This window comes from Cloeon dipterum, chromosome 2 (genome assembly GCF_949628265.1).
Source record: "Cloeon dipterum chromosome 2, ieCloDipt1.1, whole genome shotgun sequence".
Lineage (NCBI taxonomy): Eukaryota > Metazoa > Arthropoda > Insecta > Ephemeroptera > Baetidae > Cloeon > Cloeon dipterum.
In genome coordinates this window covers 21,306,777-21,332,554 of record NC_088787.1, presented here as the reverse complement: position 1 = coordinate 21,332,554, position 25,778 = coordinate 21,306,777, and the positions used below count along the sequence as shown (strand labels likewise).

The 25,778-nt window shown below is 39.6% G+C and overlaps 5 protein-coding genes across 12 annotated transcripts in view; 3 read left to right on the top strand and 2 right to left on the bottom strand.

Annotated features, from left to right (window-relative positions):
* Eph (Eph receptor tyrosine kinase) overlaps window positions 1-5,719 on the top strand; it is a 104,361-nt gene extending 98,642 nt beyond the window's left edge. For 6 of the 7 annotated variants that reach the window (XM_065479654.1, XM_065479653.1, XM_065479652.1 and 3 more), the window contains 4 exons: window positions 111-320; window positions 892-1,070; window positions 1,134-1,292; window positions 2,641-5,719. In XM_065479654.1, the coding sequence (XP_065335726.1) occupies window positions 111-320; window positions 892-1,070; window positions 1,134-1,292; window positions 2,641-2,908 (816 nt within the window). In that variant the 3' untranslated portion in view covers window positions 2,909-5,719. Of the gene's footprint in view, window positions 1-110; window positions 321-891; window positions 1,071-1,133; window positions 1,293-1,653; window positions 1,800-2,640 lie in introns of all 7 variants that reach the window. The other variant, XR_010574375.1, reaches the window with a different exon arrangement.
* On the top strand, window positions 3,744-13,919 carry LOC135937515 (chitooligosaccharidolytic beta-N-acetylglucosaminidase-like). The gene is made up of 8 exons (XM_065480666.1): window positions 3,744-3,767; window positions 6,585-6,708; window positions 7,518-7,581; window positions 9,166-9,583; window positions 9,892-10,044; window positions 10,711-11,174; window positions 11,654-12,116; window positions 13,087-13,919. Exons 1-8 carry the CDS (start codon window positions 3,744-3,746, stop codon window positions 13,333-13,335), a joined length of 1,959 nt encoding a protein of 652 aa, XP_065336738.1. The 3' UTR covers window positions 13,336-13,919.
* LOC135935592 (UPF0235 protein C15orf40 homolog) lies at window positions 7,832-14,267 on the bottom strand. 2 transcript variants are annotated; one of them, XR_010574233.1, is made up of 5 exons: window positions 13,943-14,267; window positions 13,640-13,767; window positions 13,458-13,580; window positions 9,881-10,051; window positions 7,832-8,121 (listed from the first exon to the last, which is right to left on the bottom strand). XR_010574233.1 is itself a non-coding variant. In XM_065478047.1 (3 exons), the coding sequence occupies exons 1-3, from the start codon at window positions 14,154-14,156 to the stop codon at window positions 13,485-13,487; spliced, it is 438 nt and encodes a 145-aa protein (XP_065334119.1). In that variant the 5' UTR covers window positions 14,157-14,267; the 3' UTR covers window positions 11,074-13,484. The 2 variants fall into 2 exon arrangements, 1 of the variants encoding a protein (XP_065334119.1); XM_065478047.1 differs by lacking the exons at window positions 7,832-8,121; window positions 9,881-10,051 and having other exon boundaries at window positions 11,074-13,580.
* A 145-nt stretch (window positions 14,268-14,412) lies between these two features.
* Window positions 14,413-15,817, top strand: LOC135935590 (uncharacterized). Its single transcript, XM_065478045.1, has 3 exons — window positions 14,413-14,553; window positions 14,612-14,935; window positions 14,996-15,817. Exons 2-3 carry the CDS (start codon window positions 14,612-14,614, stop codon window positions 15,389-15,391), a joined length of 720 nt encoding a protein of 239 aa, XP_065334117.1. The 5' UTR covers window positions 14,413-14,553; the 3' UTR covers window positions 15,392-15,817.
* Window positions 15,818-17,813: 1,996 nt separating this feature from the next.
* The window catches only part of LOC135936295 (protein amalgam-like), a 208,767-nt gene continuing 200,802 nt past the window's right edge, over window positions 17,814-25,778 (bottom strand). Inside the window, exons 5-6 of the mRNA XM_065479056.1 lie at window positions 25,321-25,617; window positions 17,814-17,992 (exon numbers count right to left, since the gene is read on the bottom strand). Coding sequence (XP_065335128.1) covers window positions 17,874-17,992; window positions 25,321-25,617 — 416 coding nt within the window. The 3' untranslated portion in view covers window positions 17,814-17,873. The remainder of the gene's footprint in view (window positions 17,993-25,320; window positions 25,618-25,778) is intronic.

Genomic DNA, 25,778 nt, shown 5'->3' with positions numbered 1-25,778 from the left:
TCAAGAATTTTGCCTTAGCACTCAATGTCACTAAGTTATAAGTCTAACATGAAAATAAACTTATTGCTTATTTTAAAATAATCAAATTTTCCAATCTTCGTTTTTTGCAGGCAAACGACGGCCAGTTCCAGGTGCTTCAGCTTGCAGGCATGCTGCGTGGCATCGCTGCGGGGATGCAGTACCTGTCCGAAATGAACTACGTGCACCGCGACCTGGCTGCCCGCAACGTGCTGGTTAACGCGCAGCTCGTCTGCAAAATCGCTGACTTTGGCCTGAGCCGGGAGATCGAGAGCACCACTGAGGGAGCCTACACCACAAGAGTAAGTGGTCAAAATTTGGGGATTTCCATCGTTTTTGTAGCAAAATGTCTGTTTTTTATTTTACCGCATCGCTTATTCAAAAGAAATTGACACATTAAGATGACACATTGAGTTCATAATGCACCAATATTTTACATTGTATTTCAAAGATGTTAAAAGGGCATTTAAATCTCTTATCTTAGGGTTTTTTTTCATTTTTTACACTGTTAGTAAAGTCTTGGAAAAAATTTCTTGTTCCATCTTGAGATTTCATTTCCCTTTTTAAAACCAGAAAATACACACGGTGCCGGTCTTGTCTTTGATCCATTACTGTAGCATTAATTTAATTAATTTGTCATTAGTTAGTGTCCAGATGGGACACCAGAGGGTACCATTAAAGTTTTTACAATTTTTCTTGAATATGTGCTCTATCTTATATAATTCATTACATTTAATTTTGCAATAATTATAAAATGATCAAAAATTAGTTTATGATTATCAATTTTAGCAATTTTGAATTAAAATTCAAAATAATAAAGAACTCGCAGCCCATTCCAGTTTTGCTTCGATTCTACTGTATCACTCTTTCTAGGGTGGAAAGATTCCCGTGCGGTGGACGGCGCCCGAGGCCATCGCCTTCCGCAAATTCACGTCCGCCTCTGACGTGTGGAGCTTCGGCATCGTGTGCTGGGAAGTCATGTCCTACGGTGAGCGACCGTACTGGAACTGGAGCAACCAAGACGTCATCAAGTCCATCGAGAAGGGATACAGGTTAGCCGCCACCGCTCCAAAAAAAACCCACCGGATTAGTTATCAACGCGAATTTCTGTGCAGACTCCCTGCGCCGATGGACTGTCCCGAAGCTGTGTATCAGCTGATGTTAGACTGCTGGCAAAAGGAGCGGACCCACAGACCAACCTTTGCTTCCATTGTCAAAACCCTGGACAAACTGATCCGCTGCCCAGACACCCTGCGCAAGATTGCACAAAATAGGTATGCCTCATTGGGTTTTTCACATCGAGAAACGATTTTTCCTTTTCTCATCATCGTGTCTATGCAAAGTTTAGAAGGATAGCTTTTTGCTCTTTTTTGTTTGCGAAATTCACGCCATAGACACTGAAAAGCTGCAAACGAACACTGCCAAGAACGCAGTGTTTCCTTTCAGCTTGTGCACATACATAAATTTGGTCGAACAAGATTTTGAAACAGCTGCTCGACCTGCTTCTCTTTTCCATTCACGCATGGGACTTGAAAATTTTAATCTTTTGGACGGGCATACATATTGTTTAAGGCAACATTATTTGTTGATATAATGAGCTTATCGGGTTGTTGTTGGTTGTTTTTGTGTACGCAGGAGGCAGCCTCCCCACAATCCCTATTACGTTCCTACAAAGTTCAGGCAACCGCAGTGGGTCGCGATTAACCAGCTTGGATAAATCTCCTCTCTGTCGAGCTTAAATGTGTTGCAATTCATTTGGTGGTGGTTTTAATTATCCAAAGGTAGAGTATTCTGATAAATAATTCCACCCACCTTTTTTCACTCTTGACTAATAAGTAGCACACAAGTCCACTCATTTTTTTTCTAAACTCTCTTTTGTGTGGGTTAAAGTAGTTGTTGGTGTTGAGTGGACGGCTACAATATTTTTCCAAAACAACTGCCTCTTGAGTGTAATTTGCAAAAAAATTAAAAATTACAAAGTAAAAACACTCAATCCAAACTTTCTGCATGTTTAATTTTTTTCTGTGCTTTCAATCAGTGTTTTGATCAAGTTCCCCCAAACAATGCATGTCGTACCTGTACATACAATATTAGAATTATCTTGAGCTTGTCTCTATGCGTCTGCTTGAATGTCACCAGGGCAAAAACTATAAAATATAGGCCACGTACGATACAAACTTCTAGTTTTTTTTTTCAAATTGAGAGGTAAAAATTAAATAAAAGAAGTAATTGAGAACATAGCAGTTCTCATTATCCACCTTTTAATGCGGAAATAATTTTTTTTCTACCATTTGATAGTGTTTGATAAAAAATGACGACTTGTCATTTAAAAAGTTCTCGTGATTTACGCCAGAAAACGCCTCTGTAATTTTATAGTAGAGAAGAGGACATTTTCCTTTGGCAAATTTTCTTACAATTTCAAACCCTGTTGGATGGTGTAGCAATAAAAAAACATTCTTCGTATTAATAAATACGCACTACCAGCTGATCGTTTTTTTTCATTTTTTTTTTAATGCAAAGTAAGAAAAGCTAGATTTTTGCCCTGAGTGCCTTTCAAGCATTGGCGCCCCGTAGTTCCTCATTTGGTCTGACCGAGCGGTTTTTTTGTCCGTGCTGCCTTAGAAACGCCAACCCGCTGTCGGCGAACGCGCCCGACCTGACGCAGTTCACCAGCGTGGAGGAGTGGTTGTCGTCGATCAAGATGGCGCGCTACACGGACAACTTCCAGCGTGCTGGCATCTGCAGCATAGACGCGGTGGTGCGGCTGACAGTGAAAGAACTGACTGCGCTCGGCATCACGCTCGTCGGCCACCAGAAGAAAATCATGAACAGTGTGCAGGCGATGCGCGCCCAAATCCAGGCCAACCTCTCCGAGGGCTTCCTCGTCTAGTGCGTCTCTCCCCGCCCTTTCTCGTAAATGGTTCCTGATCTTACTTAAACGAACAAATTTGAAACTGACGCGGACAAGTGAGAGCAAAAACAGTGACACTCGCAGCAGATGAGAATATGTGATGGTGTAAATAGCACGGACTGTACCATTCTTTTTTTTAAACGTGACCATGAATCTCTTTAGCTAAAGTCCCGTCGCGCTTTTCCATCGAAACAGTAGTCATTCGATATCCACACCCGGACTTTTACTCCGGGGCGATATTTTTTTTTCTTTCAGTTTTAATATAATATTCCAATATTTAACACGCCAACTCGTTTTTCGATCGAATCGCGTCGGGATCAATATATTTTATGCTTTTCACATATGTGTGTACGTATGTAATCTCCCCAAGACTGGGCGGAAAATCGTTTCAGCGTTTGTGCGCGCCCTCCCTTTTGCCAAAAAGGAGTCAAATCACTCGAGAGACCCGTCCCTATTTAAAACAGACAAAAACTGTACTCGTAGCGAGAGGGTGAGTAAAACGAATACGCGGAAATCAAACTTCTCGGCTAGACGAATAAGTAGGAATAAAAGAGAGCTGAGCGAATGCTTTTAAATGTACGCGACATATCAGTGTTGTTTCGTTCGTTTGTTCGAGTGTGCGAGTGCGAAGAAGAAAAACCATGCCTGCCATGCCATCCCGCGACGATGATTTTCATATTCTCCTTACTTAGCAGCCAGCTTTCTGACGATTTAAGTTTCAGTACATTCTATCGAGGGTTGCCAGACCCGTACCAAACTGTTCCGTAGCTTATATATATTATTTTGTTCCGCGCCGGGATCCCAGTGTGCAGTAATGGCCACCGCCAGGGCTCCGATTGTAAATCTTGTCAAAACTGTAATGAGAATTCGTCCAAAACTCAACTAAACAAGGCAGCCTCCAGCATAAAAATCGCAACTCGCTTCAGGATCCCAGTGCTGTACCTCGCCCTTAAATTAAAAACATGTGATAAGGAGTAATAAACATACACCCCCACTCTTGTGTAAGCCGCCATTCTATTTGAAGTAAAAACCATTTGAAGCGAGACGTGGAAATGTAATTGAGAAACCGAACGACCCGCTATTATTTAGAACTACCGCTAATTAATGTCACTCGTGTTAGTTGAAACGATGATGTACTATTGTGTGTATTTATTACAACAGCTACTCGCAATGTGATAAAGCTCTACTTTTTATTAAGAAATAACATACGCATCAGGGTTATTTTTGAAAAGGGCACGAACTCTTCAAGCTGCTGTAAATGACCGCTTCAAAACGATGTTATAATGCATAAATTATCTCGTGTGTAATTAAACAAAAAAAATGAAACTTTTGCAGTCTACAGATACGAAATTCGAAAGTGGGACGTTCGGTGCGCGCGTTTCTCGCTGGATTTTACCGCAGATGTATATGAATTTATAGACATTCCTGGGTTGACAATGAATTGATTGTTCGATGATTTTCGTGACGGTATCAACAGGTTCCTAACTGAAATAATCAAGACATTGACACACGCCTCGGTTTCTGCATTTCTTTTTCTGTTCCGTTTTCCGGCGAATCTCCAGATTCGAACTCGACTCTTTTCCGCTTGCTTTACAGGAGAGTGTTCTCGTTTTTCGTCAAGTCTCTTGATTAGCCTCTACTGCTGCCATAATACATAATGTTACATTAAACAATGAATGCATACAATGACACGTCCGATTAACGATATCGCAATGAGCAAAACTGGGTTCATTTTCTATACACAAACACACCATTTTTACACTTAAACACACACACACAACGCAGCTTTGATTCGTCGGTTCTTTTCAAAGGTTAGTGCGTTCGGAAGAGTTGGAATTAACTTAATAAATAATGTGTATAAATCTCAAATTGTCTGGAGAAACGAGCTTTTTCAGTACACACGTAAGAGTAAATATCAGTTAGATAATTTCCCGCATCGGTGTCGCGCGAGGAATATATACAATTAATTTCTTTGCTGTTGCAAACAATCAGAATCCATTTTTCTTATTCTCTCCATTTAAACGAACAAAAACATAGCCCACTGCACTGATGTTCCTTTAAATGATAATGAATAATTAGGTGTTAACTACGGACACGTGGCGACGTGCGAAAAAATCTATTCTTCAGCAAAGCAATTAATTTTTTACTTTTGTCGCACGGGAACGATAAATAATGTTAGGGCCCGTTTTTTGGAGCAGGCCTACAGAAAGACAAGCAATAATAATCAGCGTCGTTTTTATGCGTGATTCCGTGCCGTGCGTGCGTGCATCGTTCGTTCGGCGCAGGAAGGACGAGGAAATCAAACCTATGAAATAGCGTTGTAAAAGCATTATTCTTCTATATAAGACGTGGATTTCCGTTCAATTCAATCAGCGGCGCGACTTTTTGATTGTGGTGGACACGAGAAGGATGGCATTTTTGGAATCTTCGATTTGATCTGTGATTTATGTAAAAAGTAAAATTACGCTCCGACTCGGATGGCAAATTTATATGTACAGAATAAATTCGGTTTCGAGCCGGCAAATGTTCGAAATTATTTATTTCACTCTGAAAGGCGGTAATGACGAATGACGGAATTTTGCACGTGTTTAGCGCGAGGAATCCGACATTGCATTATTATAAATATACTGATTATTTATATGAAAAAGCAGAACATTGATTGAGTCGTAACGAAAAGAAGGAAAGTAAAACAATGTTTTTTATGCATTACTTGATGTAAAATATGTATGATATTTGTAAAGACGACGAAAACAAAATACATTGGTTTGTATGTGATGAAACTAAATATAAGACTTTCATTTATATATTCCTAATTGTATATATAAGGCAACAATAAGGCAAACGGTTTGTAATTGTTTTTTCACTTGATTTCAAATCCTCTCGTCGCGATCTATCCAGTGGTTTGCATATTATGAACTAATTTTCCCTTCTGCAGCGAAAGGAATCATGATTATCAACAAAGTGACATCGCTTGCCGCTTCAATACCATGCTAACTTTGGAGCCGATTCTCAAAATTCAAATTTAAAAGGAAACCTGGAAAATTTTAACTCATTAAATTAGCCAGAGAATATTTATGAAGGAAAAAATTTCAATTTTTTATGCAGAAAGAGGTCTAATTAAAACACAAAGAAACAATCGGAAAAAATAAAAAATATATATTTATTTATTTTATTTCATTGTAAAAGAGATTGGACTTCAAATGAACATTTATATTGAAGGGCTTGTAATTATTAGCAGTTTGTATGAATTTCATTGAAATCGGGCAACTGTGAGAAAAATACATTCGCATTAGAACTATGATATTCAAGCTGCGGCTGATATTGTAAAAATATTATCAATTCAGCACATGCATATTGGACTAGTAAAAATATCAGCAAAATATTTAATATTATTGGAATAGCATGCCATGATCTGATTACAAATTATCAAAAATCCTATTCGGTGTCATTGGCTTGCAAAATAGATCAAATTCATGCTGGCTGATGGAGGAGTGATGGTGGCACTTCGCCCAGCCAGCAGATCCAAGTTTATCGTGCGCGAACATATTTCGGTTATTGAATGTGCACACGGCTGAAAGGCAAGTTCAAAAGCACCATCAATTTTGATAGATGGCGAACAGACCGACGCCGGCTCCAGCACTTGTTGTAAATATAGCGGCCCCGGGCGTGTTCCTCCTCCGCACCGCGCGCGCACCACAACGAGAATATAAAAGAGAAGGCGAGGTGCAGACGCCAGTTATGCGCTGACCTCCATCCAAGCAGCAAAGGAGTAGAACAACGTGAGTACGTACTTTTCACATTATTATTTTCCTGCTTCTCGCGCATCCTGCATAATTTAACCGACGAGTAGACCTGTTTGCACAATTCTTTTGCGCTGGAATGGTTACAAGATTTGACCTAAACTCACATTCAGATTGGAAATATGATTATTATGAATAACTAAGGAGCAATAAAAATGATTAAAGCCGTTTCCATTTCAATTTCTATCTTAATTAGCGATAAAACGAGGGGATGTGGTTTATTTTGTTTCAAATATTTCTAATTATTTTTTTATAAGAGACTGGAAGACTTTTGGTTTACACGGATAAGTTCGATTACAATTTACTGAATTAAAAAAATCTGCTTTTATAATCTGGTTAGCTGCGTCTATTTAAAAAATGCGGCTTTTTTCATTTCCAACATTTATATTTTAATTGCAGATTTGTCTTGGTGGTTTTCGAGTCGGACGTTCAAATCTTGAATATAGAGAACTGGAGACATTCTATGGCTGTATAAGCTACTAGGCTACGTTAAATTTGGTTTAAAATAAAATGTAATCTGAATCGACAATTTTTCTGATTTGGAAAAAATCAAAATAATATTTATTGACAAATCGAATTGAGGGTATGAGTTTGACATTATAATTCAGCGCAAAGAGTGCTAGGCTAGGGCAAAAATCTCGGCAAAATAGGAAAGCTGATGAATTTTTAATTTATAACATAACCTGGAAATATCCTCTCTCCAGTTTCCCGGAGAAATTGACTCGTATTTACCAGCAAGCTATGCAACCCGAAAATACATTTTTGATATGTATCCCTTCAATTTTCAGAGCAGCGGATAAAGAGAGTCATTTTCATCCAGAGAAGCCGTCAGCTTTCATGCCATTCGTGCAAGTGAGGAGTTACGCTTGATAAATTATTCATAGTGTCGCTGTACTGCTTCCAATCGCCGGAAGCGTGATAATCAAGAACCGCATTAGCAGTTGTTGTAAATTTAACCACACACTGTGTTGTTCGCAAACTAGCTCTAAGCTTTCGTTGATTCGGATTGCAGCCCATATGGCTCTAAAACGTTTCGCGTTGCTGCTCATCGCATCGGCCGTTTTCTATTCCACCGAATCAGGGTAAGTCAATAAAAGAATCGTTTAAATCGTGACATACAAACATCAATATATTTATATTCCATTCAACACCAAAGTGCAGTATAGTTAAAATACATTGGTTTGGTAGTTGGTCGATCTGTAAAGATGTTCAGAATGAGAGTCAATAGTCCATGGCAGGAATGTTACACGTTTTGATTTGCAAGACTGGCCTGAGGGGCCAGAATTTAAAAAGGAGTGGTGTACAATTCTCAGTCTTAAAGGGTGCGGCTGTCGCGTTTCCTGTTGCACCTCTTTGTTGATTTTTCCGATTGGGAACGCAAGTGGCGGCGATCTAAAACAAAAATCGGAATGAAGCCAAATTTTTATTCAATTCAATTTTCAATGTGATAAAAAGTAAAATTGGTAATGTATAAATTATCCCTGCTACATTTAACTTTTAGAGATGACAACAGGAAAAATGTAAAAGGCTAGAAGGCTAGGGGGAATACTATATAGACGGCTACTTGATCGATCTAGTAAGTTTTTGGTGCATCGTTTGTATTACAAATTAAATACCAGTTTAGAAGGAGAATTTTCTTGTTTTCCTTTTTTTAACTTTAAGAATTTGATTTACACGCTTTATGAACACAACATGGTTATAGAGGACAAATAGTTTTTCCAGTTTTTCATTACAATGAACTACTGGAATTTGTTTTCCAACAAAAAAGAATTATAAATTACTAAATGGAAAAAAATGGTTAATGCATCAACTTAACCTAATCTATACTTACAAACATCAATTTTTAAACTGATATTTGGTTATAAAATTGTCAAAAATTATAAATTCGCTCCTACAAACTGAAAATTTGAATTACCTCGTTGATTTTGGTCGAATTAAATGGCTTAGTACAGTTTTGGACGGTTCTGGTTATTTGAAAAAATTTTAAGAATGGTTCAATTCACCATTTGCGAACGCCCTTAGTGTTTGAAACTGCCAAAGATGACGCCCCCGTATACTTTCAATTTATAGGCACTTAAAATCCGTTGCGATTTAAGACTAAATCATGCTGCTACAAATTCAGCCCTTATAATGATTTCATTTAATGTGCCAAAAACCTAAATAGGTTCAGTCATTCACTATAGAAATGTGCTAAACAATTTTTTTAAATTAAAACCGAAAGTAATCCCTAGCGCAATCTATTGGCGGCTTCAAACACTAGCGGGCTTTCGCAACTGGTGAATTAGTTCAAAATTTTGTAATTCGTGCTCATTTGATCGTCCAATTTTTTTTTTAAATACAGTCAGTGTCTAAAATGCACAACCCTATAAATATCTAATATTTTTTGATAAATATTTCAACCCCAGGGTTTTTTTAAATTCCAGTGATAATTTTCAGGACGGCCGATGGATCTCCGTGGGTTTGGTGGTGCAACCAGGGCAACTGCGCTAGGACGGGCCGCGACGAGGCGGTTGCCCTGGTAGGCTCGCGCTTTGACTCGCACGACGAGTGCTCGTTGCTATGCAGCCAGCCGGCGGGGCCGCTGTGGCCCAAGCCCACTGGACAGGTCACCCTGAATAACTCGCTGCGCCTCATCAACGCCAACGCCATCATGTTCGTCTCGATCCAGCCCGGCCTCCTCGAACAGATGCAGAACGTTTTTCGCGAGACGGTCAATTTGTTGGCGTGCGACCGGCCCACCAGCTGTCCGGCCCAAGAGGAACCCACCAGCGACACGCTCGAGGTCAAGATCACCGTCGAAGACCCCACAATCGGACACCTTGAGTGGGGCACTGACGAGTCTTATTCGCTCAAGGTATACGGGGCTTCAAAACTGAATATTTTGCAGGAAGGGTCACCGTAATTTGTCCCAGTAAAATTTATGGATTGTTATTGATTTGACACGGGAGAAAGTGGGAATATTATTTGTTCGTTATAGCTGAATAAAACCAGGATACGTTTGCTAATGGCAATTTTCGGCTGATTTCCCTGTTATTAAGAGGACATTCATATTAATGTAATTTATTTTTTTAACAAAATGACGAAGTTTGATGTAGTTCAATTTCATTTTATGTAATTAAATTAAATTTTGAAAAAAGTATAGCAGACTTACTGTGAGTGCAGATGGACAGCGGCACGACGGAGGGAGGCGTGGTTACTGCGGAGATCAGGGCAGCCACTGTGTTTGGCGCACGACATGGATTGGAGACTTTGGCACAACTTATGACTAAGGGCGGAAGTAGCAGTGGGTTTTTCTATCTCCTTAGTGGCGCTGAGGTACGTTCTGCAATCAAAAAGTAACGAAAAATTGTCAAAATTAATGATTTCACTATATTTTTCCACAAAAATAGTTTATCGACACTTTGCGAAAACATAATTGTGTTAAATTCAGGTTTGAAACGTTTGAGGAATACATTTTCAGCGATGGAATTTGTCATTTCTGTTAAAGAATCGATATTTTTTGACTCCAACATCTCAAATTTTCATCCAAATTCTAAATCAAGAGAAGGTTGCATGACTGACTGAAACTTGAAACCAGGGTTTGCACACTTTCCCGTCCATTTTATTCCAAGGCTATATATATGGTGAGCATTTTATGAATTTTTTTTTTATATTTCAAGCAAACAAAAATGTGCAAGTCGAAGGGTTTTAGGGTTCGTCAGTTATGCAATGCGCTAAACTGTTTTTTCCCCATCAAATTTTGGTAATTTGACCTCCAAGAACGATTTTGTGCGTTTCTTGTTAGCCAAAAAGTATCAAATTTCCAGCAAAAGAATCCCTTTGATCTATGTATACTATTGGGAAGGGGGTATCTATTATCTGTGTATATTTATTTAAATTTTCAATAGCAGAATAGTGGGGTTTTCTAATTTTTAAACGTATTAAATACCAAAGGTGGATATTTCCATTCTTTATCGAAAATTTAAAATTTAAACCCTACAGATCGTGAACGACAAGCCAGCGTTCACGCATCGTGGCATTTCACTGGACACGGCGCGCCACTTCATCTCCCTGCCTGCGATAAAACGCACGCTGGACGTAATGGGCCGATGCAAGCTGAACGTGCTGCACCTGCACCTGACCGACTCGCACAGCTTCCCGCTGGTGTCCAAAGCGGTGCCCGAGCTGTCCACGTGGGGAGCCTACTCGGACGCCGAGACCTACACCCTGGAGCAACTGGCTGAGCTGTCCGCCTATGCGATGGCCAGGGGAGTGAGGCTCATCCCCGAGCTGGACGCGCCTGCCCACGCCGGACAGGGCTGGCAGTGGGGCCCTGAGAAGGGAATGGGCGAGCTCGCCGTCTGCGTCGGGCAGCAGCCGTGGCGGCAGCTCTGCATCCAGCCACCCTGCGGGCAGCTCAACCCCGCAAATCAGAATGTCTACGCCATCTTGGGACAGCTCTACAAGTGAGTTTCCATGTCATTAATGGTCTTTTTTGAGTTATAAATTTTACCCAGTAATCAGGGTTGGGAATTTTGGACGCGGTTTTAAAATACGAAGACAAGTTTTTTAGGAAGCTTTAGGCTTTGATGAGTTTGTTAGATTTTCCTTCGTTTTATTATAATTATTTCACAATTTTCTATGAATTAAATTTAAAGTGACTTAAAATTGGGCTGAAACTGCGATCATTTTTGTTTAATGAGACAAATCGATAGTTTTCATTTTGGGGAAAAAATTAAAATGTTCCAAAAGGGTACGTTTTGAGGATTGTTATTTTTTATTGAATATTTGGCTGAGCAAAAAGACCAAACATATTCTGAATACTGACAAAATTTCCTATTTTCCCCAGTTTTTATATCCAGTAAAAACATCTAAAACCCTTTTTTGTATAGATTCCAAATTCCCTTTCCACGAAAGTCGATTTTCATTTAAGCATTTTTCTTAGGGAAATGTTAGAGGCCTTCGCTCCTCACGCAGACACAGTGTTCCACATGGGCGGCGACGAGGTGTTCCTCGAGTGTTGGAAGCAGGCGAACAACGTAACCGATTGGCTGGCCACTCAAAGGACGCAGAGGCCCCTGTCCGACCACGATTACATGTGGGCGTGGCAGTACTTCCAGGCTAAGGCGCTCAAGGAACTGGACCAGGCGTACAACCAGACAAACAAAAAGCCGCCAAGTGTGATTCTCTGGTCGAGCCAGCTGACTGAGCCCGAGAGCATTGCTGTCACGCTCGACCCCGCCCGCTACGTCATCCAGACCTGGGTGCCCGCCAATGAGACCCTGAACCAGGATCTTCTAAGCCGCGGATACCGAATTATAGTCAGCATCAAGGACGCGTGGTACCTGGACCACGGATTCTGGGGCATCACCAAATACGCCAATTGGAAGAAGGTGTATGAGGCCAGGGTATGACCACTTTCAGATTTAATTTGATCTCCTTTCATTGCATTCAAGATGCAAAGGATATTTTTCTCAAGCAAAAAATGGCATAGAAGTGTCAAAAATATACATAAGTGAATTTTGGTAATAGAGAAAAAATTACTTCATTACACGAATTTCCGGGCTGAAAAACATCCCTGTGAGAGTTAAAAATGGAAATTTTTGTAGCTTAAACTTAATATTTGCCATTTAATGCGGATTTATAACCGATTTAGACACTTTCACAATGGTTTTAACTTTAATGGATGATTAGACTGGTTCATATATCTTAAATTTTTTTGCTCTTTTTATCCCCGTCCTCTTGGACCGGGAAGGGCGCGCACTGCACTAGCACGAATGCTGAAACCCGGGTCCCAATAACACCGCGAACAGATAACATGGGCGCACCAGGCCGCACAGGGACCCAGCCCACTCAAGGGCCACTTGCCTCCGCACCGAGGACTGCATTGAAACGCTAGACATTCGTCCCGTGAAGCCAAATCACGCATGCTGGAAAGGTGCAAACCAGCAAGTAGCGAGTCGGCGCCGGTGCGCCTCCCAGCCCGTCGAGCAATTTGAGCAATTCGAGTCACTAAACTAACCACTTTTTGCCATCTCTGACATTGGGTAGCCAGTATTAGATCTCCGAACTGCTCAAATACCTCCCATTGCTTTGACACTCCTTAGAGTGCCTTAACAATGCGAGCCAAAATGGCATTATTTGTATTCATTCAGTAACGATTGGAAGCTCAGAAAACAATAGTTAATAATCAAAATTAATAACTACCAAGGGAAGCTATTTTTTATTTTTAAAATATCTGGCTGTGAATGAAAGACTAATCCGAGATGAAAACAAAGCAAAAAATCCCCAATTTGAGCAAATCCTATTGACTGCGCTGCAGTTTTCACGTTTTTATTTTTAAGACCCAGAGTCAATTAAAAAAGTTATATTTTCTAGGTCCCTATTGAGGCTCTGGGCGGCGAGGTGGCTTTGTGGTCAGAGCTAATAGATGAACGCTCCATGGACGCAATTTTGTGGCCACGATCAGCGTCGCTGGCTGAAAGGCTGTGGAGCAACCCGAGTAGCAGTAAAGGCGCCCTTCGCAGACTGCTGCGATGGACAAGGACGATTTACAAGTACAGAGGAATCCAGGCCTCCGCCATCACGCCGCAGTGGTGCGAAATGCACGAGGCCGAGTGTGACTAATCGGCGGACATTAATTTATATCATAAGTCATTTTTTAATGTGATAGATGAAAGCAGCAAAGATCTAACTTCTGTCCATCACGCGATAGAGTGATTAGATAAAATTAAATTTGATAAGCTTACCTTACATGGAAACACCAATTTATGAAATCATGATCCAATTTGCTTCTGGATGAGCTCCTTGACCTGGCTCACACTCAGTTTTCCTCCAGAAACGACCAAGACTTTTTGTCTTGACCGAGAACCCTGAAAAATATGAAAATCACATACTGTCCTGTTAGTTATGTCTATTTTATTCAACTGACCCTGTCCAAAGTGACGTCGCTTTTTCTCAATCCAAGGACAGAGGCCACGTACTTAACAATTTCACTGTTGGCTTCACCATCGACCGGAGGAGCTGCTATTTGGATTCCTATTCCCTCATCACTTATGTCTGCAACACGCGGAAATAACAAGATCCCTTACAACCTTGTCAATCAATATCAAATTAAACCTGTTTTATTTGATTCATATTAATAGAGTGCAAAATCTACCTACGGTAGATACATTTTTTGTATTAAATATGATCAACATTACATATCTATACATATGTATTTTATTTTATCTACCTGTAATGGTATTCATTTTGGCCCCAGGTTTCGCATGGACTTTGAGGCAAATATTGCCCGATTTGTCGACAGAAATGCACTCCTCTTCGTGCTTGATGTCCTGCTTGTTGGGCTCGCCTTTTTTCGAGTCCTTCTTCGGCATTTTGGTAGCCGCCGAACTGTGCACCTGGTGTCTCTGTCTGCGAACGGCTTTTGTCAGCGTCGACAACAACATTAATCGCACCTCGAACGAGCAAACCCAATAAAAACAAAAGCGAAAAACGTAAACGAGACTGGGAGACTAGTACGTGCCGGAGCTAAGACAGGCTAAGACGAAGACGATTGTGTCTATCTATTTTTAAACATCAGATTCTGTTTCGAAATCCTTCCTGAAACATATTTGATTGGTTGCTTGGTCAATTATGCCGCTCTCTGATTGGGCGGCTGCGCTTCGTTTCAATAGCTGTCGCTGGATGGTGCTGCAATGAAAGACCATCTTTCTCTTTCTGTCAATGAGCGAACCAACCAAGCGGTGATTTCACGCACTACGTCACATGCACGAGATTTGATTTTGTAAACAACGTAAACAAACACAAAATTCAGAGAAAAATTATTGAAGGCTCATTTTCATCGTAAGTTGATGCGTTTTCGCTCTTTATATAAATTAAATTTTTTTTATTAAATTTCTAGATGAGCCGTCACGTTCGCAGCTTGTACCAGACACCCAGATACCGGAAGGAATGGGAGGAGCTGCCGCATTTCCAACCGTGGCTGTCCAGGGGCCCTGAACTGGACACCAACCAGCGATCTGGACCGACTACAAAGGCCTACTGCACGTTTTGCGAGGACGTCATCGAGCCGCTGTACGATACGCTTATCAAACACGCCGAGTCCAAGGCGCACCAACTTGTGGCAAAGGTTCGCACGTCCACCGTCCGAAACAATGACGTCCTGCAGGCCACGGTTGAGGAGTATCTTAGACTTAGGAGGGACTGCGCTGTCATATCCTCACAGGTGCGTTTGAGGAATACAAGTAGTTTCACAAAAATATTTTTATTCAAATTTATCATTTAGATAACAGACTCGATGACCGGACTGCCCGCGGAAGGCGTCGAGGTGAAGCTGTACAAACTGAATGAAGGCGAGTGCTTGGAAATGATGTCAAGTGGCCTGACGGACCAGGATGGCTACCTGGACAGTCTAATCTTCCACACAACGCAGCTTCCGGTTGGCCTCTTCAGATTCGAGTACCTGATCCAGGACTACTATTTCCGCGGTCGCCGCCTCAAGACCACCTACCCATTGGTGCAGCCCAGCTTCGAAATCAAGCCAAATATGAGCCAGTACCACTTCAGGGTGGTCATCGCGCCACACTACCACAGCGTTTATCTCGAAACGGAGAAGGCGAAACAGCAACTCGAAGAGATTACGGACAACAGTGCGGATGGTGAAGTGTTTCTCTTTGGATGAAATGATTGATTTTTGACTCATGAGTGAGACAATTGTCTAGCATTTAATTTTTTTAAAGCCTTTGAGCTCTCACTACATTTGTAATAAATTTGATGTATTTGCAAAGGGGAATATGTATATGATATTTTTTACTTTAATTCAGGATCCTTTCTGGCCACGCTTTGCAGCCAAACACCGTTTAAAATCATGTAAAACACTTGTGCATAAAACAAAAAACAATTGACATGATGCGAAAAAACGGTCCTCATTTTTTCAGAGCGTTGAATTTTTAATGTACATTATTCGGGTGATTTTCGATAAAATTGAAATTTTAAATTTTGAAACCGTGGTTCTAGAAATTGAAATAATTTAAATTATTGTTGATATATATGTATTGTTTTTCCCCTAGTGATATGTTTTAAACATTAAATTAGTTTAAAATCACAATTTTCTTTTTGATTGATCTTGTATTTTTCAGCGTTTTTGAAAAATAGGATTTAGCTTAAGTTTTGCCAGCAATTTTTACTTTCAATAGTAAATTTGTTCTTAGCACAGTTTCTCTTTTGAGTTCTTGCTGATTTTCTCAAAAGCTTGAGAAATGTTTTTACACCCAAAATTTCCCTATTGATAATTCGCATTTTATTTTTTAACGATCTAAAATCTTGATTTATTTCACCATCTGAATTTTACCATAAAGATTTTACTAGACGCTATTAAGATTCCCTTGGAAATGGTAAAGATAATCGCTAGAAAAGAGTGAAAAATAAACTGAAAATCAGGGTTCGCCTATTTCGCCATGCACATAAATGCACCACTGTTTTTGCGCAAAAAAAAACAGCTGGGAAGAGCCATCAGTTTTGGTGTTCCACATTTTTCCGAATTTAACCCCGATAAGGTAACGTTTTCCGCCAAAAAAGTCACAAATTATCAATAAAATGACGATGTAGTGTTAAAATTTTCGGTCTTGGTGAAACCAGTGACTTTTTAACTGATTTTGTAAAAGTCCCTATTTTTGGTCATCCATCAAGGGGAATTGATCTTATGTAAAAATGCATGTGTTTCGGAAAAATGCGCAAAATTGCAAATTAAACCGCAAAAACCGTTATTTGCAATAAAGTGAGATCTTAAAGAAAAATTAGGGGTTTTTGCGAACCTTGCTGTAAATACCATCAAATTATAACAATTAAAAAACAGTCGATATATAAAGTCATCTCTTAAATACCCAATCCTAAACAGAAACTATCAGGAGCAGAAAATTATTATAATGCTTTAAGGATCGCGAATTCGTGCCATTCTAAAGCAGCACAAAACTCATCAAGTTTGCCTTTCTCGCAGCCAATGCTGTTTGAACATGTTCCAGCTGAAAGTTTTGTTGCTACAACTCACAAGCTGGCGTGCCTTTAGTACCAATTAATGGAGTAATTAATTAAATTAATCAGTCACGTACGAAAGGAAGCCACCAATCATGCGTCGGCACAGCATCGACGACGACGCGCTCGCTCTTCGAGTGCGTGCACACATATTAAAGCTCTCCAAGCAAATGGTTCAAAGTGGTTGTTGTCGCGAGAAGAGTAGGGAAGACGCTTAGAAAATTAAAGGCGGTGAACGCACCCATTAGGCATTCGCAGAAAATTCCGCCGTTGGAACAGGTAAGCCAGGCTAGCTGGGCGTGGAGCAGAGCAGCTGAACCGAATATATTTGCGGCGTGGAGTGAAGAGAGACTGCGATCTGCACTAGAAAAACCCTTTGGACATTCTTCCACGTATGCGATTCCTCCAGTCAAAGTAGGGCTTTAAATTTTAAACAATACGCCATCTATCTGGGCCTCCAATCGTCACGGGACTATCTAATGAGCTCGAATCACGTATTCTTAGGATTTTAATCCACATATCCGTTCATTTTTCAAAATAAACTATCAAAAATAGCCAAAACCAAAAACAGTTAAAATATTGTTTGAAGATGTCTAAATCAGCTAAAACTCCATACACGATAATGAAATCTTTTTAATTGTAGCTGTTTTTTTCCAAATTGCCAAATTTTAGGTTAATTTTTCGAGGTTTTAAATACTATTTTTATAATTTTCAATTTTAGATAAGTTTAATTTGGGTTATGAATGTCGGTTAATAGTGAATTTTTGAATTCTAAATCTTTAGGAGGGGCGGTGGGGGTTGGAAAGAAATTATTGCAATTGACGAACTTTTTCAATTGATGCAACTCTTCTTTCTTTGAAGTTTCCAGCAACTCTCCAGGAAATTTCTTATTCACAGCCGTAATAACTATAGCATCTCTTCTTCGCTAGGAATAGTTCTTCTGTTGAGTTACTCGTTAATTTTTTAATTATTTTCCTGTTGTCATTCCCTGCCAGTGTCTATTGCTGTTTGATCTCCTTAGAAATCAATCATTTTCCGAACAGGTACGAGGAAATAAATAAAAGGCGTCTGGATTTATTTTTCTCCAAAAATCATCTTTACACTTTATTCACGGGAATGTAAAACGTTCACTCTCATCTCAGCCATTTTATTAAGAAAACTGTAAAACTATGTACAAAGAGAAGTGATAGGTTGTTCAAAAGTCCGTTCGAGTGGTTCTTGTTTCCGTGTTGCATCGCTGCCGGGTGCTCACCTGAAATCAGAACGGGCATGCAAGAATTAGGTGTCTGTTAAGTAAATAACTAACTGAATGTATTTTAATCATTACGTTGAAAACTATTTGCAAGCCTTGACTGACCTACGTGAGAAAAATTGCATGACTTTTTTACGTAGTTAAATACAACAATTATTTGTGACACATTTGAGAAAGGTGAAGCATATATTTGATTTTCTGACACAAGCAGCTAAGTCTGCAAATTCTACTTATGTAACAAGTTATGATGAGATAGTTGTACACGAATTGTGTTTAGTAAAATTGATTGATTGATATATGATTTGATTTTGTATTCCACCACTTTTTCGCGGTTATTTTTATTTATAATTTGAAGCTGAGGTTACTTAATTCAAGAATACTTAAGTACAACCGACTATATTTCAATTTAGTGAATCTATTGAACAAAATAAAATTCATTCATATTAACATTGCATTCATTAATTGATCTACAGTATAAAACAGAATTTCGTGTGGAATAGGTGTCTGCGGTTTGCAACGGGAAAAATAAGAAAGGGATGTAAAGAGGCTTCATTTCATGTTTTAAATTATTTTCGTCCTGATTGCTCCATTGTGTAAACTTATTGCTTTGTGCAGGGATTCCTCGAAACTCTCCAATTAGCCGACTTAGTCCCGGCTTTCAGAAGGCAGACAGTGCTCTCCACTTAACAAGAATTCAAACTTTAGAGCTGGTTTTCTCAGAAATCATGCGCATAGCAAATTTTTTGAAAAGAGGAAAATAAATATATTTTGCAGCTCCATGAGTATCGACCCACTGTTATCATGAAAATTAACCGGCGGAAACATTTGAAAGACAGAATAACAAAATTACGGTAAACATGACGTGATAAATGATTTCTTTTGCAGAGTTCAAAGTTGTTAAGAAGCAGAAGTAGGCAAACCGCTTGTCAGACGAGGCGAGCTGGTTGCATAGTCTTGACTGATAGTGAGTTTCAACATTTTCACCACATGTCTGCGGTACTAGGCATGCGCGGTGGCGGTGGTGACGCAAAAATAAATTTCTAAATAAACGCCGGCGCATTTAAATAAATTTGAATAAGATTATTATTCATACAAATTTTTGCGTGGCGCTATGGCGGCAAAACAGCGCTTGGCACGAATTTAAGGCCTTTGTGTAAGTTCCCAACGCTCCATTATTGTATAATCCGTTTCAAATCCCGGTGTGACGCCAGCGGGCCGAATTTAAATAAAAAATACGCACGTGCGAGGTTTGCGTGTAATTGAATGTTTCCTCCTCGGCCTCTCTGCTCTGGAGCTTTTTCATATACGCCTCATGTCAATGCTGATTCTGAGTGCCTATCTCATTTTATTTTTATCATCGTGTTCCACAATGCTCACTCACGTCTGAATTAATTTCTGCTCTTACGGAAATCCTGTGCTTGGATTACTGCTCGGATTAAACACTTTTTCGTTGGAATTTTACTGCTAGAGACTAAAAATCTAATTGTTTAAGGCTCTTCCCTTCCTGGAGTTATAAGCTTGCTTGTGATATTTGTATTTTTCAGAATAAACATTCATTAATTATGCTACCAGTTTTAATAAGAAAGTCAACTACTATAAATGAGTTTTTTTTCTGCGAGTTGTTAGCTTTAGTTAGGTTTTCCATAAAATAGTTACTTTCAATAATTGTTGGATGGATTAGGAAATTCATACCATCACAAAAATTTATTTATAACATAAAATCAATGGCATTTATCAAACCAAATCTCATTTAATGTAGAATGTTTTAAATCATATTATTCCAAAATTGCTACGGGTACACATTTTTGCCACTTCGCATACTAATTGAGATTGAGTTTAGTAGCTAAAATGTTTTAAAATCAAATTTTTCCCAATCGTTTGACCATAAGAAGAATAATAATATCATAAGGGATAGGTAAACATTTACCAATTTAGTGGATTTTGAAATAGGTATGTGCTTGAAGCTCATTTCAGAATAATAGTTGAAAAACTTCACGTGCAGCTCCTGTATTTATTTCATTCTTTGATGTTAAAGGGCTGATATTATGTACAAATTTGGGTAAAACGTAAGAAAAGCAGCTGTCTCGTAAAAGAAAATTAGCCGTAAAAGCCGTTGTGCGAGGAACATCAATCTTGTCTGCGACAATACCATCTTCCTGCCAAACATAATGCACGGCTTGGTAGACAAAAAGCAGCAGCGGAGGAGGCACCAGGAACAGGAAAAATGAGAAAGCACTCAGCAGCACAGCCAGCAGAGAGATTTGCCACGATTCTCACATTTAATTCCTCCTTTTCGCCGGCCGGACAAGAGCGAGAGGGAAAAAATGGTGCGAGAGCGCGAGCACTGGTCAGTGGCATAATCCTTTGTAGCAGAGGTTTTGCACCGCACAATGGGGCATCGGCGAGATGAGGGAGAGGCTCACAAGATAAAATCGCTGGAGCAGTGTAATTGATTCGAGCGGCTACAAAAAAGGGCCTGGCGTACACACATATCCATCCTAATGCGACGGTCGCCGCCAACGCCGCCTCAGCCACTGTGAAGCAGCGGCAGCAGCAGCGGCAGCAGCAGCAGCAGCAGTGTGCTGTGAAATCTGCCGGCCCAAATCAGATTGGCGTAAAATTGCATCTCGACGAATATGCCGGCTGGCCGGTGGCTCCGGCGGCGCGGAATGAAAATGGACGGTAATAGAAATACATTGTGCCGCCCCTAGAACGGCGCAGGTATAATCACATTACACTTACACGCCCGCGTGTGCGGCCGCCCTGATGAACCCCATTCGGCCAATTTTTCCGCCCCTGCGGCCCTGATCAGGATTTATCGCTGCCGTGCCCGACAAATTATTTTTGCGCCACCTGCGAGCAGGAAATTAGCCAAAGCCGTGGATTTGAGTTCCTGGAGAATTGATTTTCCAGTTGATGCGGTATGTGTCGAGAAAGATCAAATACATAAATATTTGAATGATTTTTAGTAATTGCGCATCATCGCATTACTGCATTTTTTATCTTTTCAGGCATTAAACCATTAAAAAGGATCCCCACCAAACTATTGGTAGTCATTAAATTAAGCCACGCACATTAAAGCGTAAGCCTTGAATTTAAATCAATTTCGCAATTTTGAATTTTAAAATAATATTTTATAATTTTGAAATATGTATTATTATGCGACCCCTCGAGGTTGTTTCTATGTTTTAATATAAATAAAACCAGGCTTCATCCTCGTTGTCAAAAATAATTCGTCGTTTTTAATCCTCGGCTAGTTTTGACATTTTTTGGTCTTTGGAGCTAGCCTCAACTGCCTCATGAATAGGATGTATTTGATGACGTCGAAACTAGCCGAGGAATGAAAACGACGAATAAATTTTGACAACGAGGATGAAGCCTGGTTTTATTTATATTAAAATATTTTATAATAACTGAAGAATATATAGCTAGCAATCTATTGAGCCATATTTTAACAAGCAAAAAATGTGTGCAAAAACAGCCCTTCTGATAATTTGCTTTCATAGGTGAGAAAATCGCTCAATCAGAGCAGTAGTTCAAACAAAAACCATCTAAATTGATTTTTAAAAGCCATCTGAAACCCACCTATATAGACCCGTCGATTTTCGATTGAAAAAAGTCTGAAATTCTATTTGATTTACCTCTCCAATCGACATTTCTAAGCAATTTAAAAGTGTCAGGGGACCAAATAATCAGGAAAGATTGGGTTCCGTTCGAGTCTATATTAAATTTCACACAGTTAATTGCTCATCGGCGCAGCCCACGACCGTGGAGCAGCGCGAGTCTCATATTTGGAGGCGCAATTTCGCTAATGACGAGGAACGCAGGCCTCTCCCTGCTCACTCTCTCGGGCCGCGAGTGAAACTCAATTTTCACGCGCCACAAGATGTGAATCAACACAATTTGGGCGTCGCAATAAAACTCACCCTTTCAATATCAAGAATGATTGCCTCGTCGTCTCCGTATCAGCTTTTCGGGGAAGAAGAGAGAGAAGAGAGAGGCTGCGGCGGAGCAGATTCTTCCCTCTCACTTCTTTATGGCAATCAAGGGGCGTGAAATTCCAGTGTGCGCGCACTTTCATTATTATTTGGCACCTAACGCAGGAGCACGCGAGCCAGCCAGGAATAAAGAGGCTGCAAAGTTTCGCTCGGCGACGCGTCGCGCACATGCACACGCACGCGAGCTAAGCCGGCGTGCCATTACTTTTCAACTCGGCAGATTAGAGCGAAGGCTGCCAAAGGTGTGCTCTCTGTCGATTGAAATTTGATGACGCTCGCTGCTCACGCCAAACTTTGTCTTGGCACTTTCTTTTCCCCTCCGGCAGGCAATCGAATTTCAATCTGCAGAGCTCAAGTAGCACTGTTTCTTCCATAATTCCGCACGCGCGAAAATCGCTACAGCCGTAAAGAGAGCCCGTGTCGTAAAGTTGGAGTTGCGGTTTTATTGCTGCTCCGATGATGGCCTTCCAGTGCGTAAAATTTGACGCTTTTTAGAACAAGAATGTTGGAAAAGCGAAAAGAGGGAATACCCTGACCAAACTAGAGCAGCAATGCAGTATCTGCAAAGTTGATTAAAAAACGTAAGTGTTTCAGGAATCAAATTGCATTCAAAAATAAAAGTTTCGTGAAATGAGATTTTATCTTGAGTCTCCAAAATTCTGAAAAAATCCTTACATGAAATCATGGCTTGTCTAAATAATTGTAAATCCCTTAAAAAAAGTAAAGTTTGTAACTAAAGCCTATGAAATTTAGACAATCGTGTATCTTTTCTGAGCTTTCAGTCTTTGCGGGACCATCAAATGAGCTTGACTCATGTAATTTAAGTTATTTGTATTGTATGTACCGTCGAAACCTTCAAAATTCATCTGTAGACCATTAAATTTACTAAAAGTCTGCGGTCAACCGTATTTTAGGGTTCTATTTAGGTAATCAGGTCCTATTATGCTCTAGAGATTTGTTTTCTGCTAGAGATAATCCGACCCAATGTTTTTTGGTCTTTTTTCATTCAGAAGTACTATTTTCAGCAAAACTGTATAGTTTCAAAGTAAATTAATATATAGAGATTTAATTACCTGTGTCTCATTCAATGCATGTCTATTTTACTTAAAAAAAATCCATAGTCATTAATTTTACTTTCGGTAAAATTACCACCACAAATTACATCTCTTTGTTATAATTATAAAATCCGAAAAAATGTCAAAAATAAGTCTTAACTAGAGCGGAGAGTTAATTTCCATGGCATGTGTTTGTTGCTTTTGAAATGATGAAACTTCGTGGGCATTTTAATTAAGTCAACACGAGCGTCGAGAAATGTTAAAACAGAGATTTGGACACAAATAAACCATTTCCCGAGAAAAACAATCCAATTAAAAAACAGAAATGGCATCCTTTGACACAGCCCAGCCTTAATAAAAGACATGCTCCTCTTTTTTATACATTCAGGAAAAAGTTTCTTTCGCTAACGAAAGAATTGAATTAAATTTTGATTAGCGACACGTTGGAGGAGCGCCTCCGCCGAGCCTACTCTAGCTGCCGTGATTGTAATTTGACATCTGACTTGTTTTTCTGATTACCCATTCCGCGACGAATCTTAATTAAAATGGCGAATCGACGGCAAAGACAGGGCAACCGAGCGTTACAATTTTCCCAGTGCACTTTCAGGCAGAAAATTGCTAATTATTGCGCCTCTGCTGCTGCCGCTTCTAATGTGCGTGTCTCTCAGTCAGTCAGCATTTGTCTCTCTGCTCCTCTCTCTAACCTCCTCACTCGCTCTCATTCTCCCGCCGGGGAGGATAATTACTCGCAATTCGAACCCCCTGCCTTTTGCTCACTATATGTGGCCGAGTCGGCATAAACAAATTAATACTGTGCTCAACCTGTATGTGTGCTTAAATGCTTAAATTTCGCCCCTCAAGCGTTGCGTGCGCTTGAAATTGCAGTTCACCTCCGAATTGCTACAAACACATTTCACTAACAGATTTTCCGACCATTATAAATTTTAATTTCAAGTAAACAAGGTTGACAACAAGAGTTCAAAAATTAGAATCGAATTCATTCAAACTGCATTAGGAAAAGTTTTAAATATCTGATTTAATTTTATGAGAAAATTGCCAAACAAATCCCAATTAGATTTCAGCTACAGTAAATTAGTATGGTATCGGCAATTGAAAATTATTCAAATTTTTCGCAAAAAATGATCAGTTTGTAACGTTGTAAAGTTTAATTGGCTCGAGACTAGGTTTAACATGTAATTATTCAAAGAGAGAATAATTTATTCTTATTTTTTGTATTATTCTTGTTTTATGAATCGGATGACTGCAGCGAACCCTCGGGAACTTCATTGGATTTTGGATATGGATCGCAAAGTACGATCTAACGAGGAATTTACTCCGAAAATTCACACGTATCTCGCATTCAACGAATTCAACAAACTCAACAAATTTCTCAACGCTATCGCAGTTTATACATATGTATAATGCTACTAACGCAAGAAATTTAAGCAAAACAGCAACAGGATCACACCTCAACAATATTCATATAAGGCCAACAATTTCAATAATGGAGAACTTGTTATGAAAAGGAATATAATAACAAAAAATTATTCTCTCTTTGAATAATTAGGTGTTAAACCTAGTTTCGAGCCAATTAAACTTTACAACGTTACAAGTTGATTAAATTTTTAGTTTTAACAATTAGTTACTATAAAGTGCAAAAATGAAAATTTGACTTTATGCTAAGAGTTTTAGAATTTAAATTTTGCCAGATTTTGATGCATATATCTCGTTGAGATCTATCCATCGGTTTATGCTACTTTTTGCGGAAACTCTTTGGTGTAAAACAAAATAACATTTCAAGTCCTCCCCATTTCAAAAGCATGCTAACTTTGCAGTCAAATTTTCTACTAAAAAATATGTTACTACCTAGGCCAGTTTTGGCATAAACTGAATCCTTTAAGATTTAAGGATCGATTTAAGCAAAGGCAACAAGGATTTGTCGGGGTTTTGCAGTATTTATCTCTGTGAAATGCATTTCAATCTTGAAATGGACTCATTTATAAGATTTTGTGCCGATATAGTGTGGAAAATCAATCTTAATTATTAATTTAATATTTTTTATTTGAAATCTTCCAGTTTGAATTTTGAAATGCATTTTTTGCCTTAAAAAAGAAAGCAATTTAAAACTTTTTCTATTTTTGTGATTTATTATTCTTTGCAGTTTTAAACAACGCGATTTTAATTTTTGATACTGTTCTCAATAATTAAACAAACAAAATTTTGTTCCAACTTCCACGCGTTAATTAACAAAGAAAATAACAATAATAATACACACCATTAATGACATGGACCATGACGCTGGCTGGCGCCGCGATGGTCGGGATGCACGTGTAGTTGCCAGAGTCTGTGATGCGAGCGTTGGTGATCCTGAGGCGGCTGGTCAGCGCGTCCGTCCACTCTGTTTCGATTTTGACACCGCCGCGGGGTGAGTCGTAGTCGACGATGGTGGGCCCGTGGTACCAGAACACGGTGCCCAGGTCATGCGGCCCCTGGCTGATCACGCACGACAGGCTGATCGTGCTGCCCGTCTTCACATACAAATCGGCTGGCCCCAGGATGCGAGCCTTCGCCTCTGTGAGCAAAATAACAAGCAGCTTGTCAGTGTATCATGTGGTTAGAATACGAGTCAACTTTAGGGTTTGAACATAAGCTTTTTTGTGCGAAAAATAATTATAATTAATAAAATTTATTGGTGTAAGATGTTTTTCTGATGAAAATTCAATTCTTTCGCTA

What these genes read in the sequence shown, in the direction of transcription:
- LOC135935590 (XM_065478045.1), top strand. Translation starts at nt 14,612, where the DNA reads ATGAGCCGTCACGTTCGCAGCTTGTACCAGACACCCAGATACCGGAAG. An exon ending in GCGCTGTCATATCCTCACAG is followed by an intron (nt 14,936 to 14,995) that starts GTGCGTTTGAGG and finishes TTTATCATTTAG; the next exon opens with ATAACAGACTCGATGACCGG.
- LOC135937515 (XM_065480666.1), top strand. Translation starts at nt 3,744, where the DNA reads ATGGCCACCGCCAGGGCTCCGATT. An exon ending in CCACCGCCAGGGCTCCGATT is followed by an intron (nt 3,768 to 6,584) that starts GTAAATCTTGTC and finishes TTGTAAATATAG; the next exon opens with CGGCCCCGGGCGTGTTCCTC. An exon ending in ATCTCCTTAGTGGCGCTGAG is followed by an intron (nt 10,045 to 10,710) that starts GTACGTTCTGCA and finishes TAAACCCTACAG; the next exon opens with ATCGTGAACGACAAGCCAGC.
- LOC135935592 (XM_065478047.1), bottom strand. Translation starts at nt 14,156, where the DNA reads ATGTTGTTGTCGACGCTGACAAAAGCCGTTCGCAGACAGAGACACCAG. An exon ending in CAAAATGAATACCATTACAG is followed by an intron (nt 13,768 to 13,942) that starts GTAGATAAAATA and finishes CGCGTGTTGCAG; the next exon opens with ACATAAGTGATGAGGGAATA. An exon ending in GCGACGTCACTTTGGACAGG is followed by an intron (nt 13,581 to 13,639) that starts GTCAGTTGAATA and finishes CATATTTTTCAG; the next exon opens with GGTTCTCGGTCAAGACAAAA.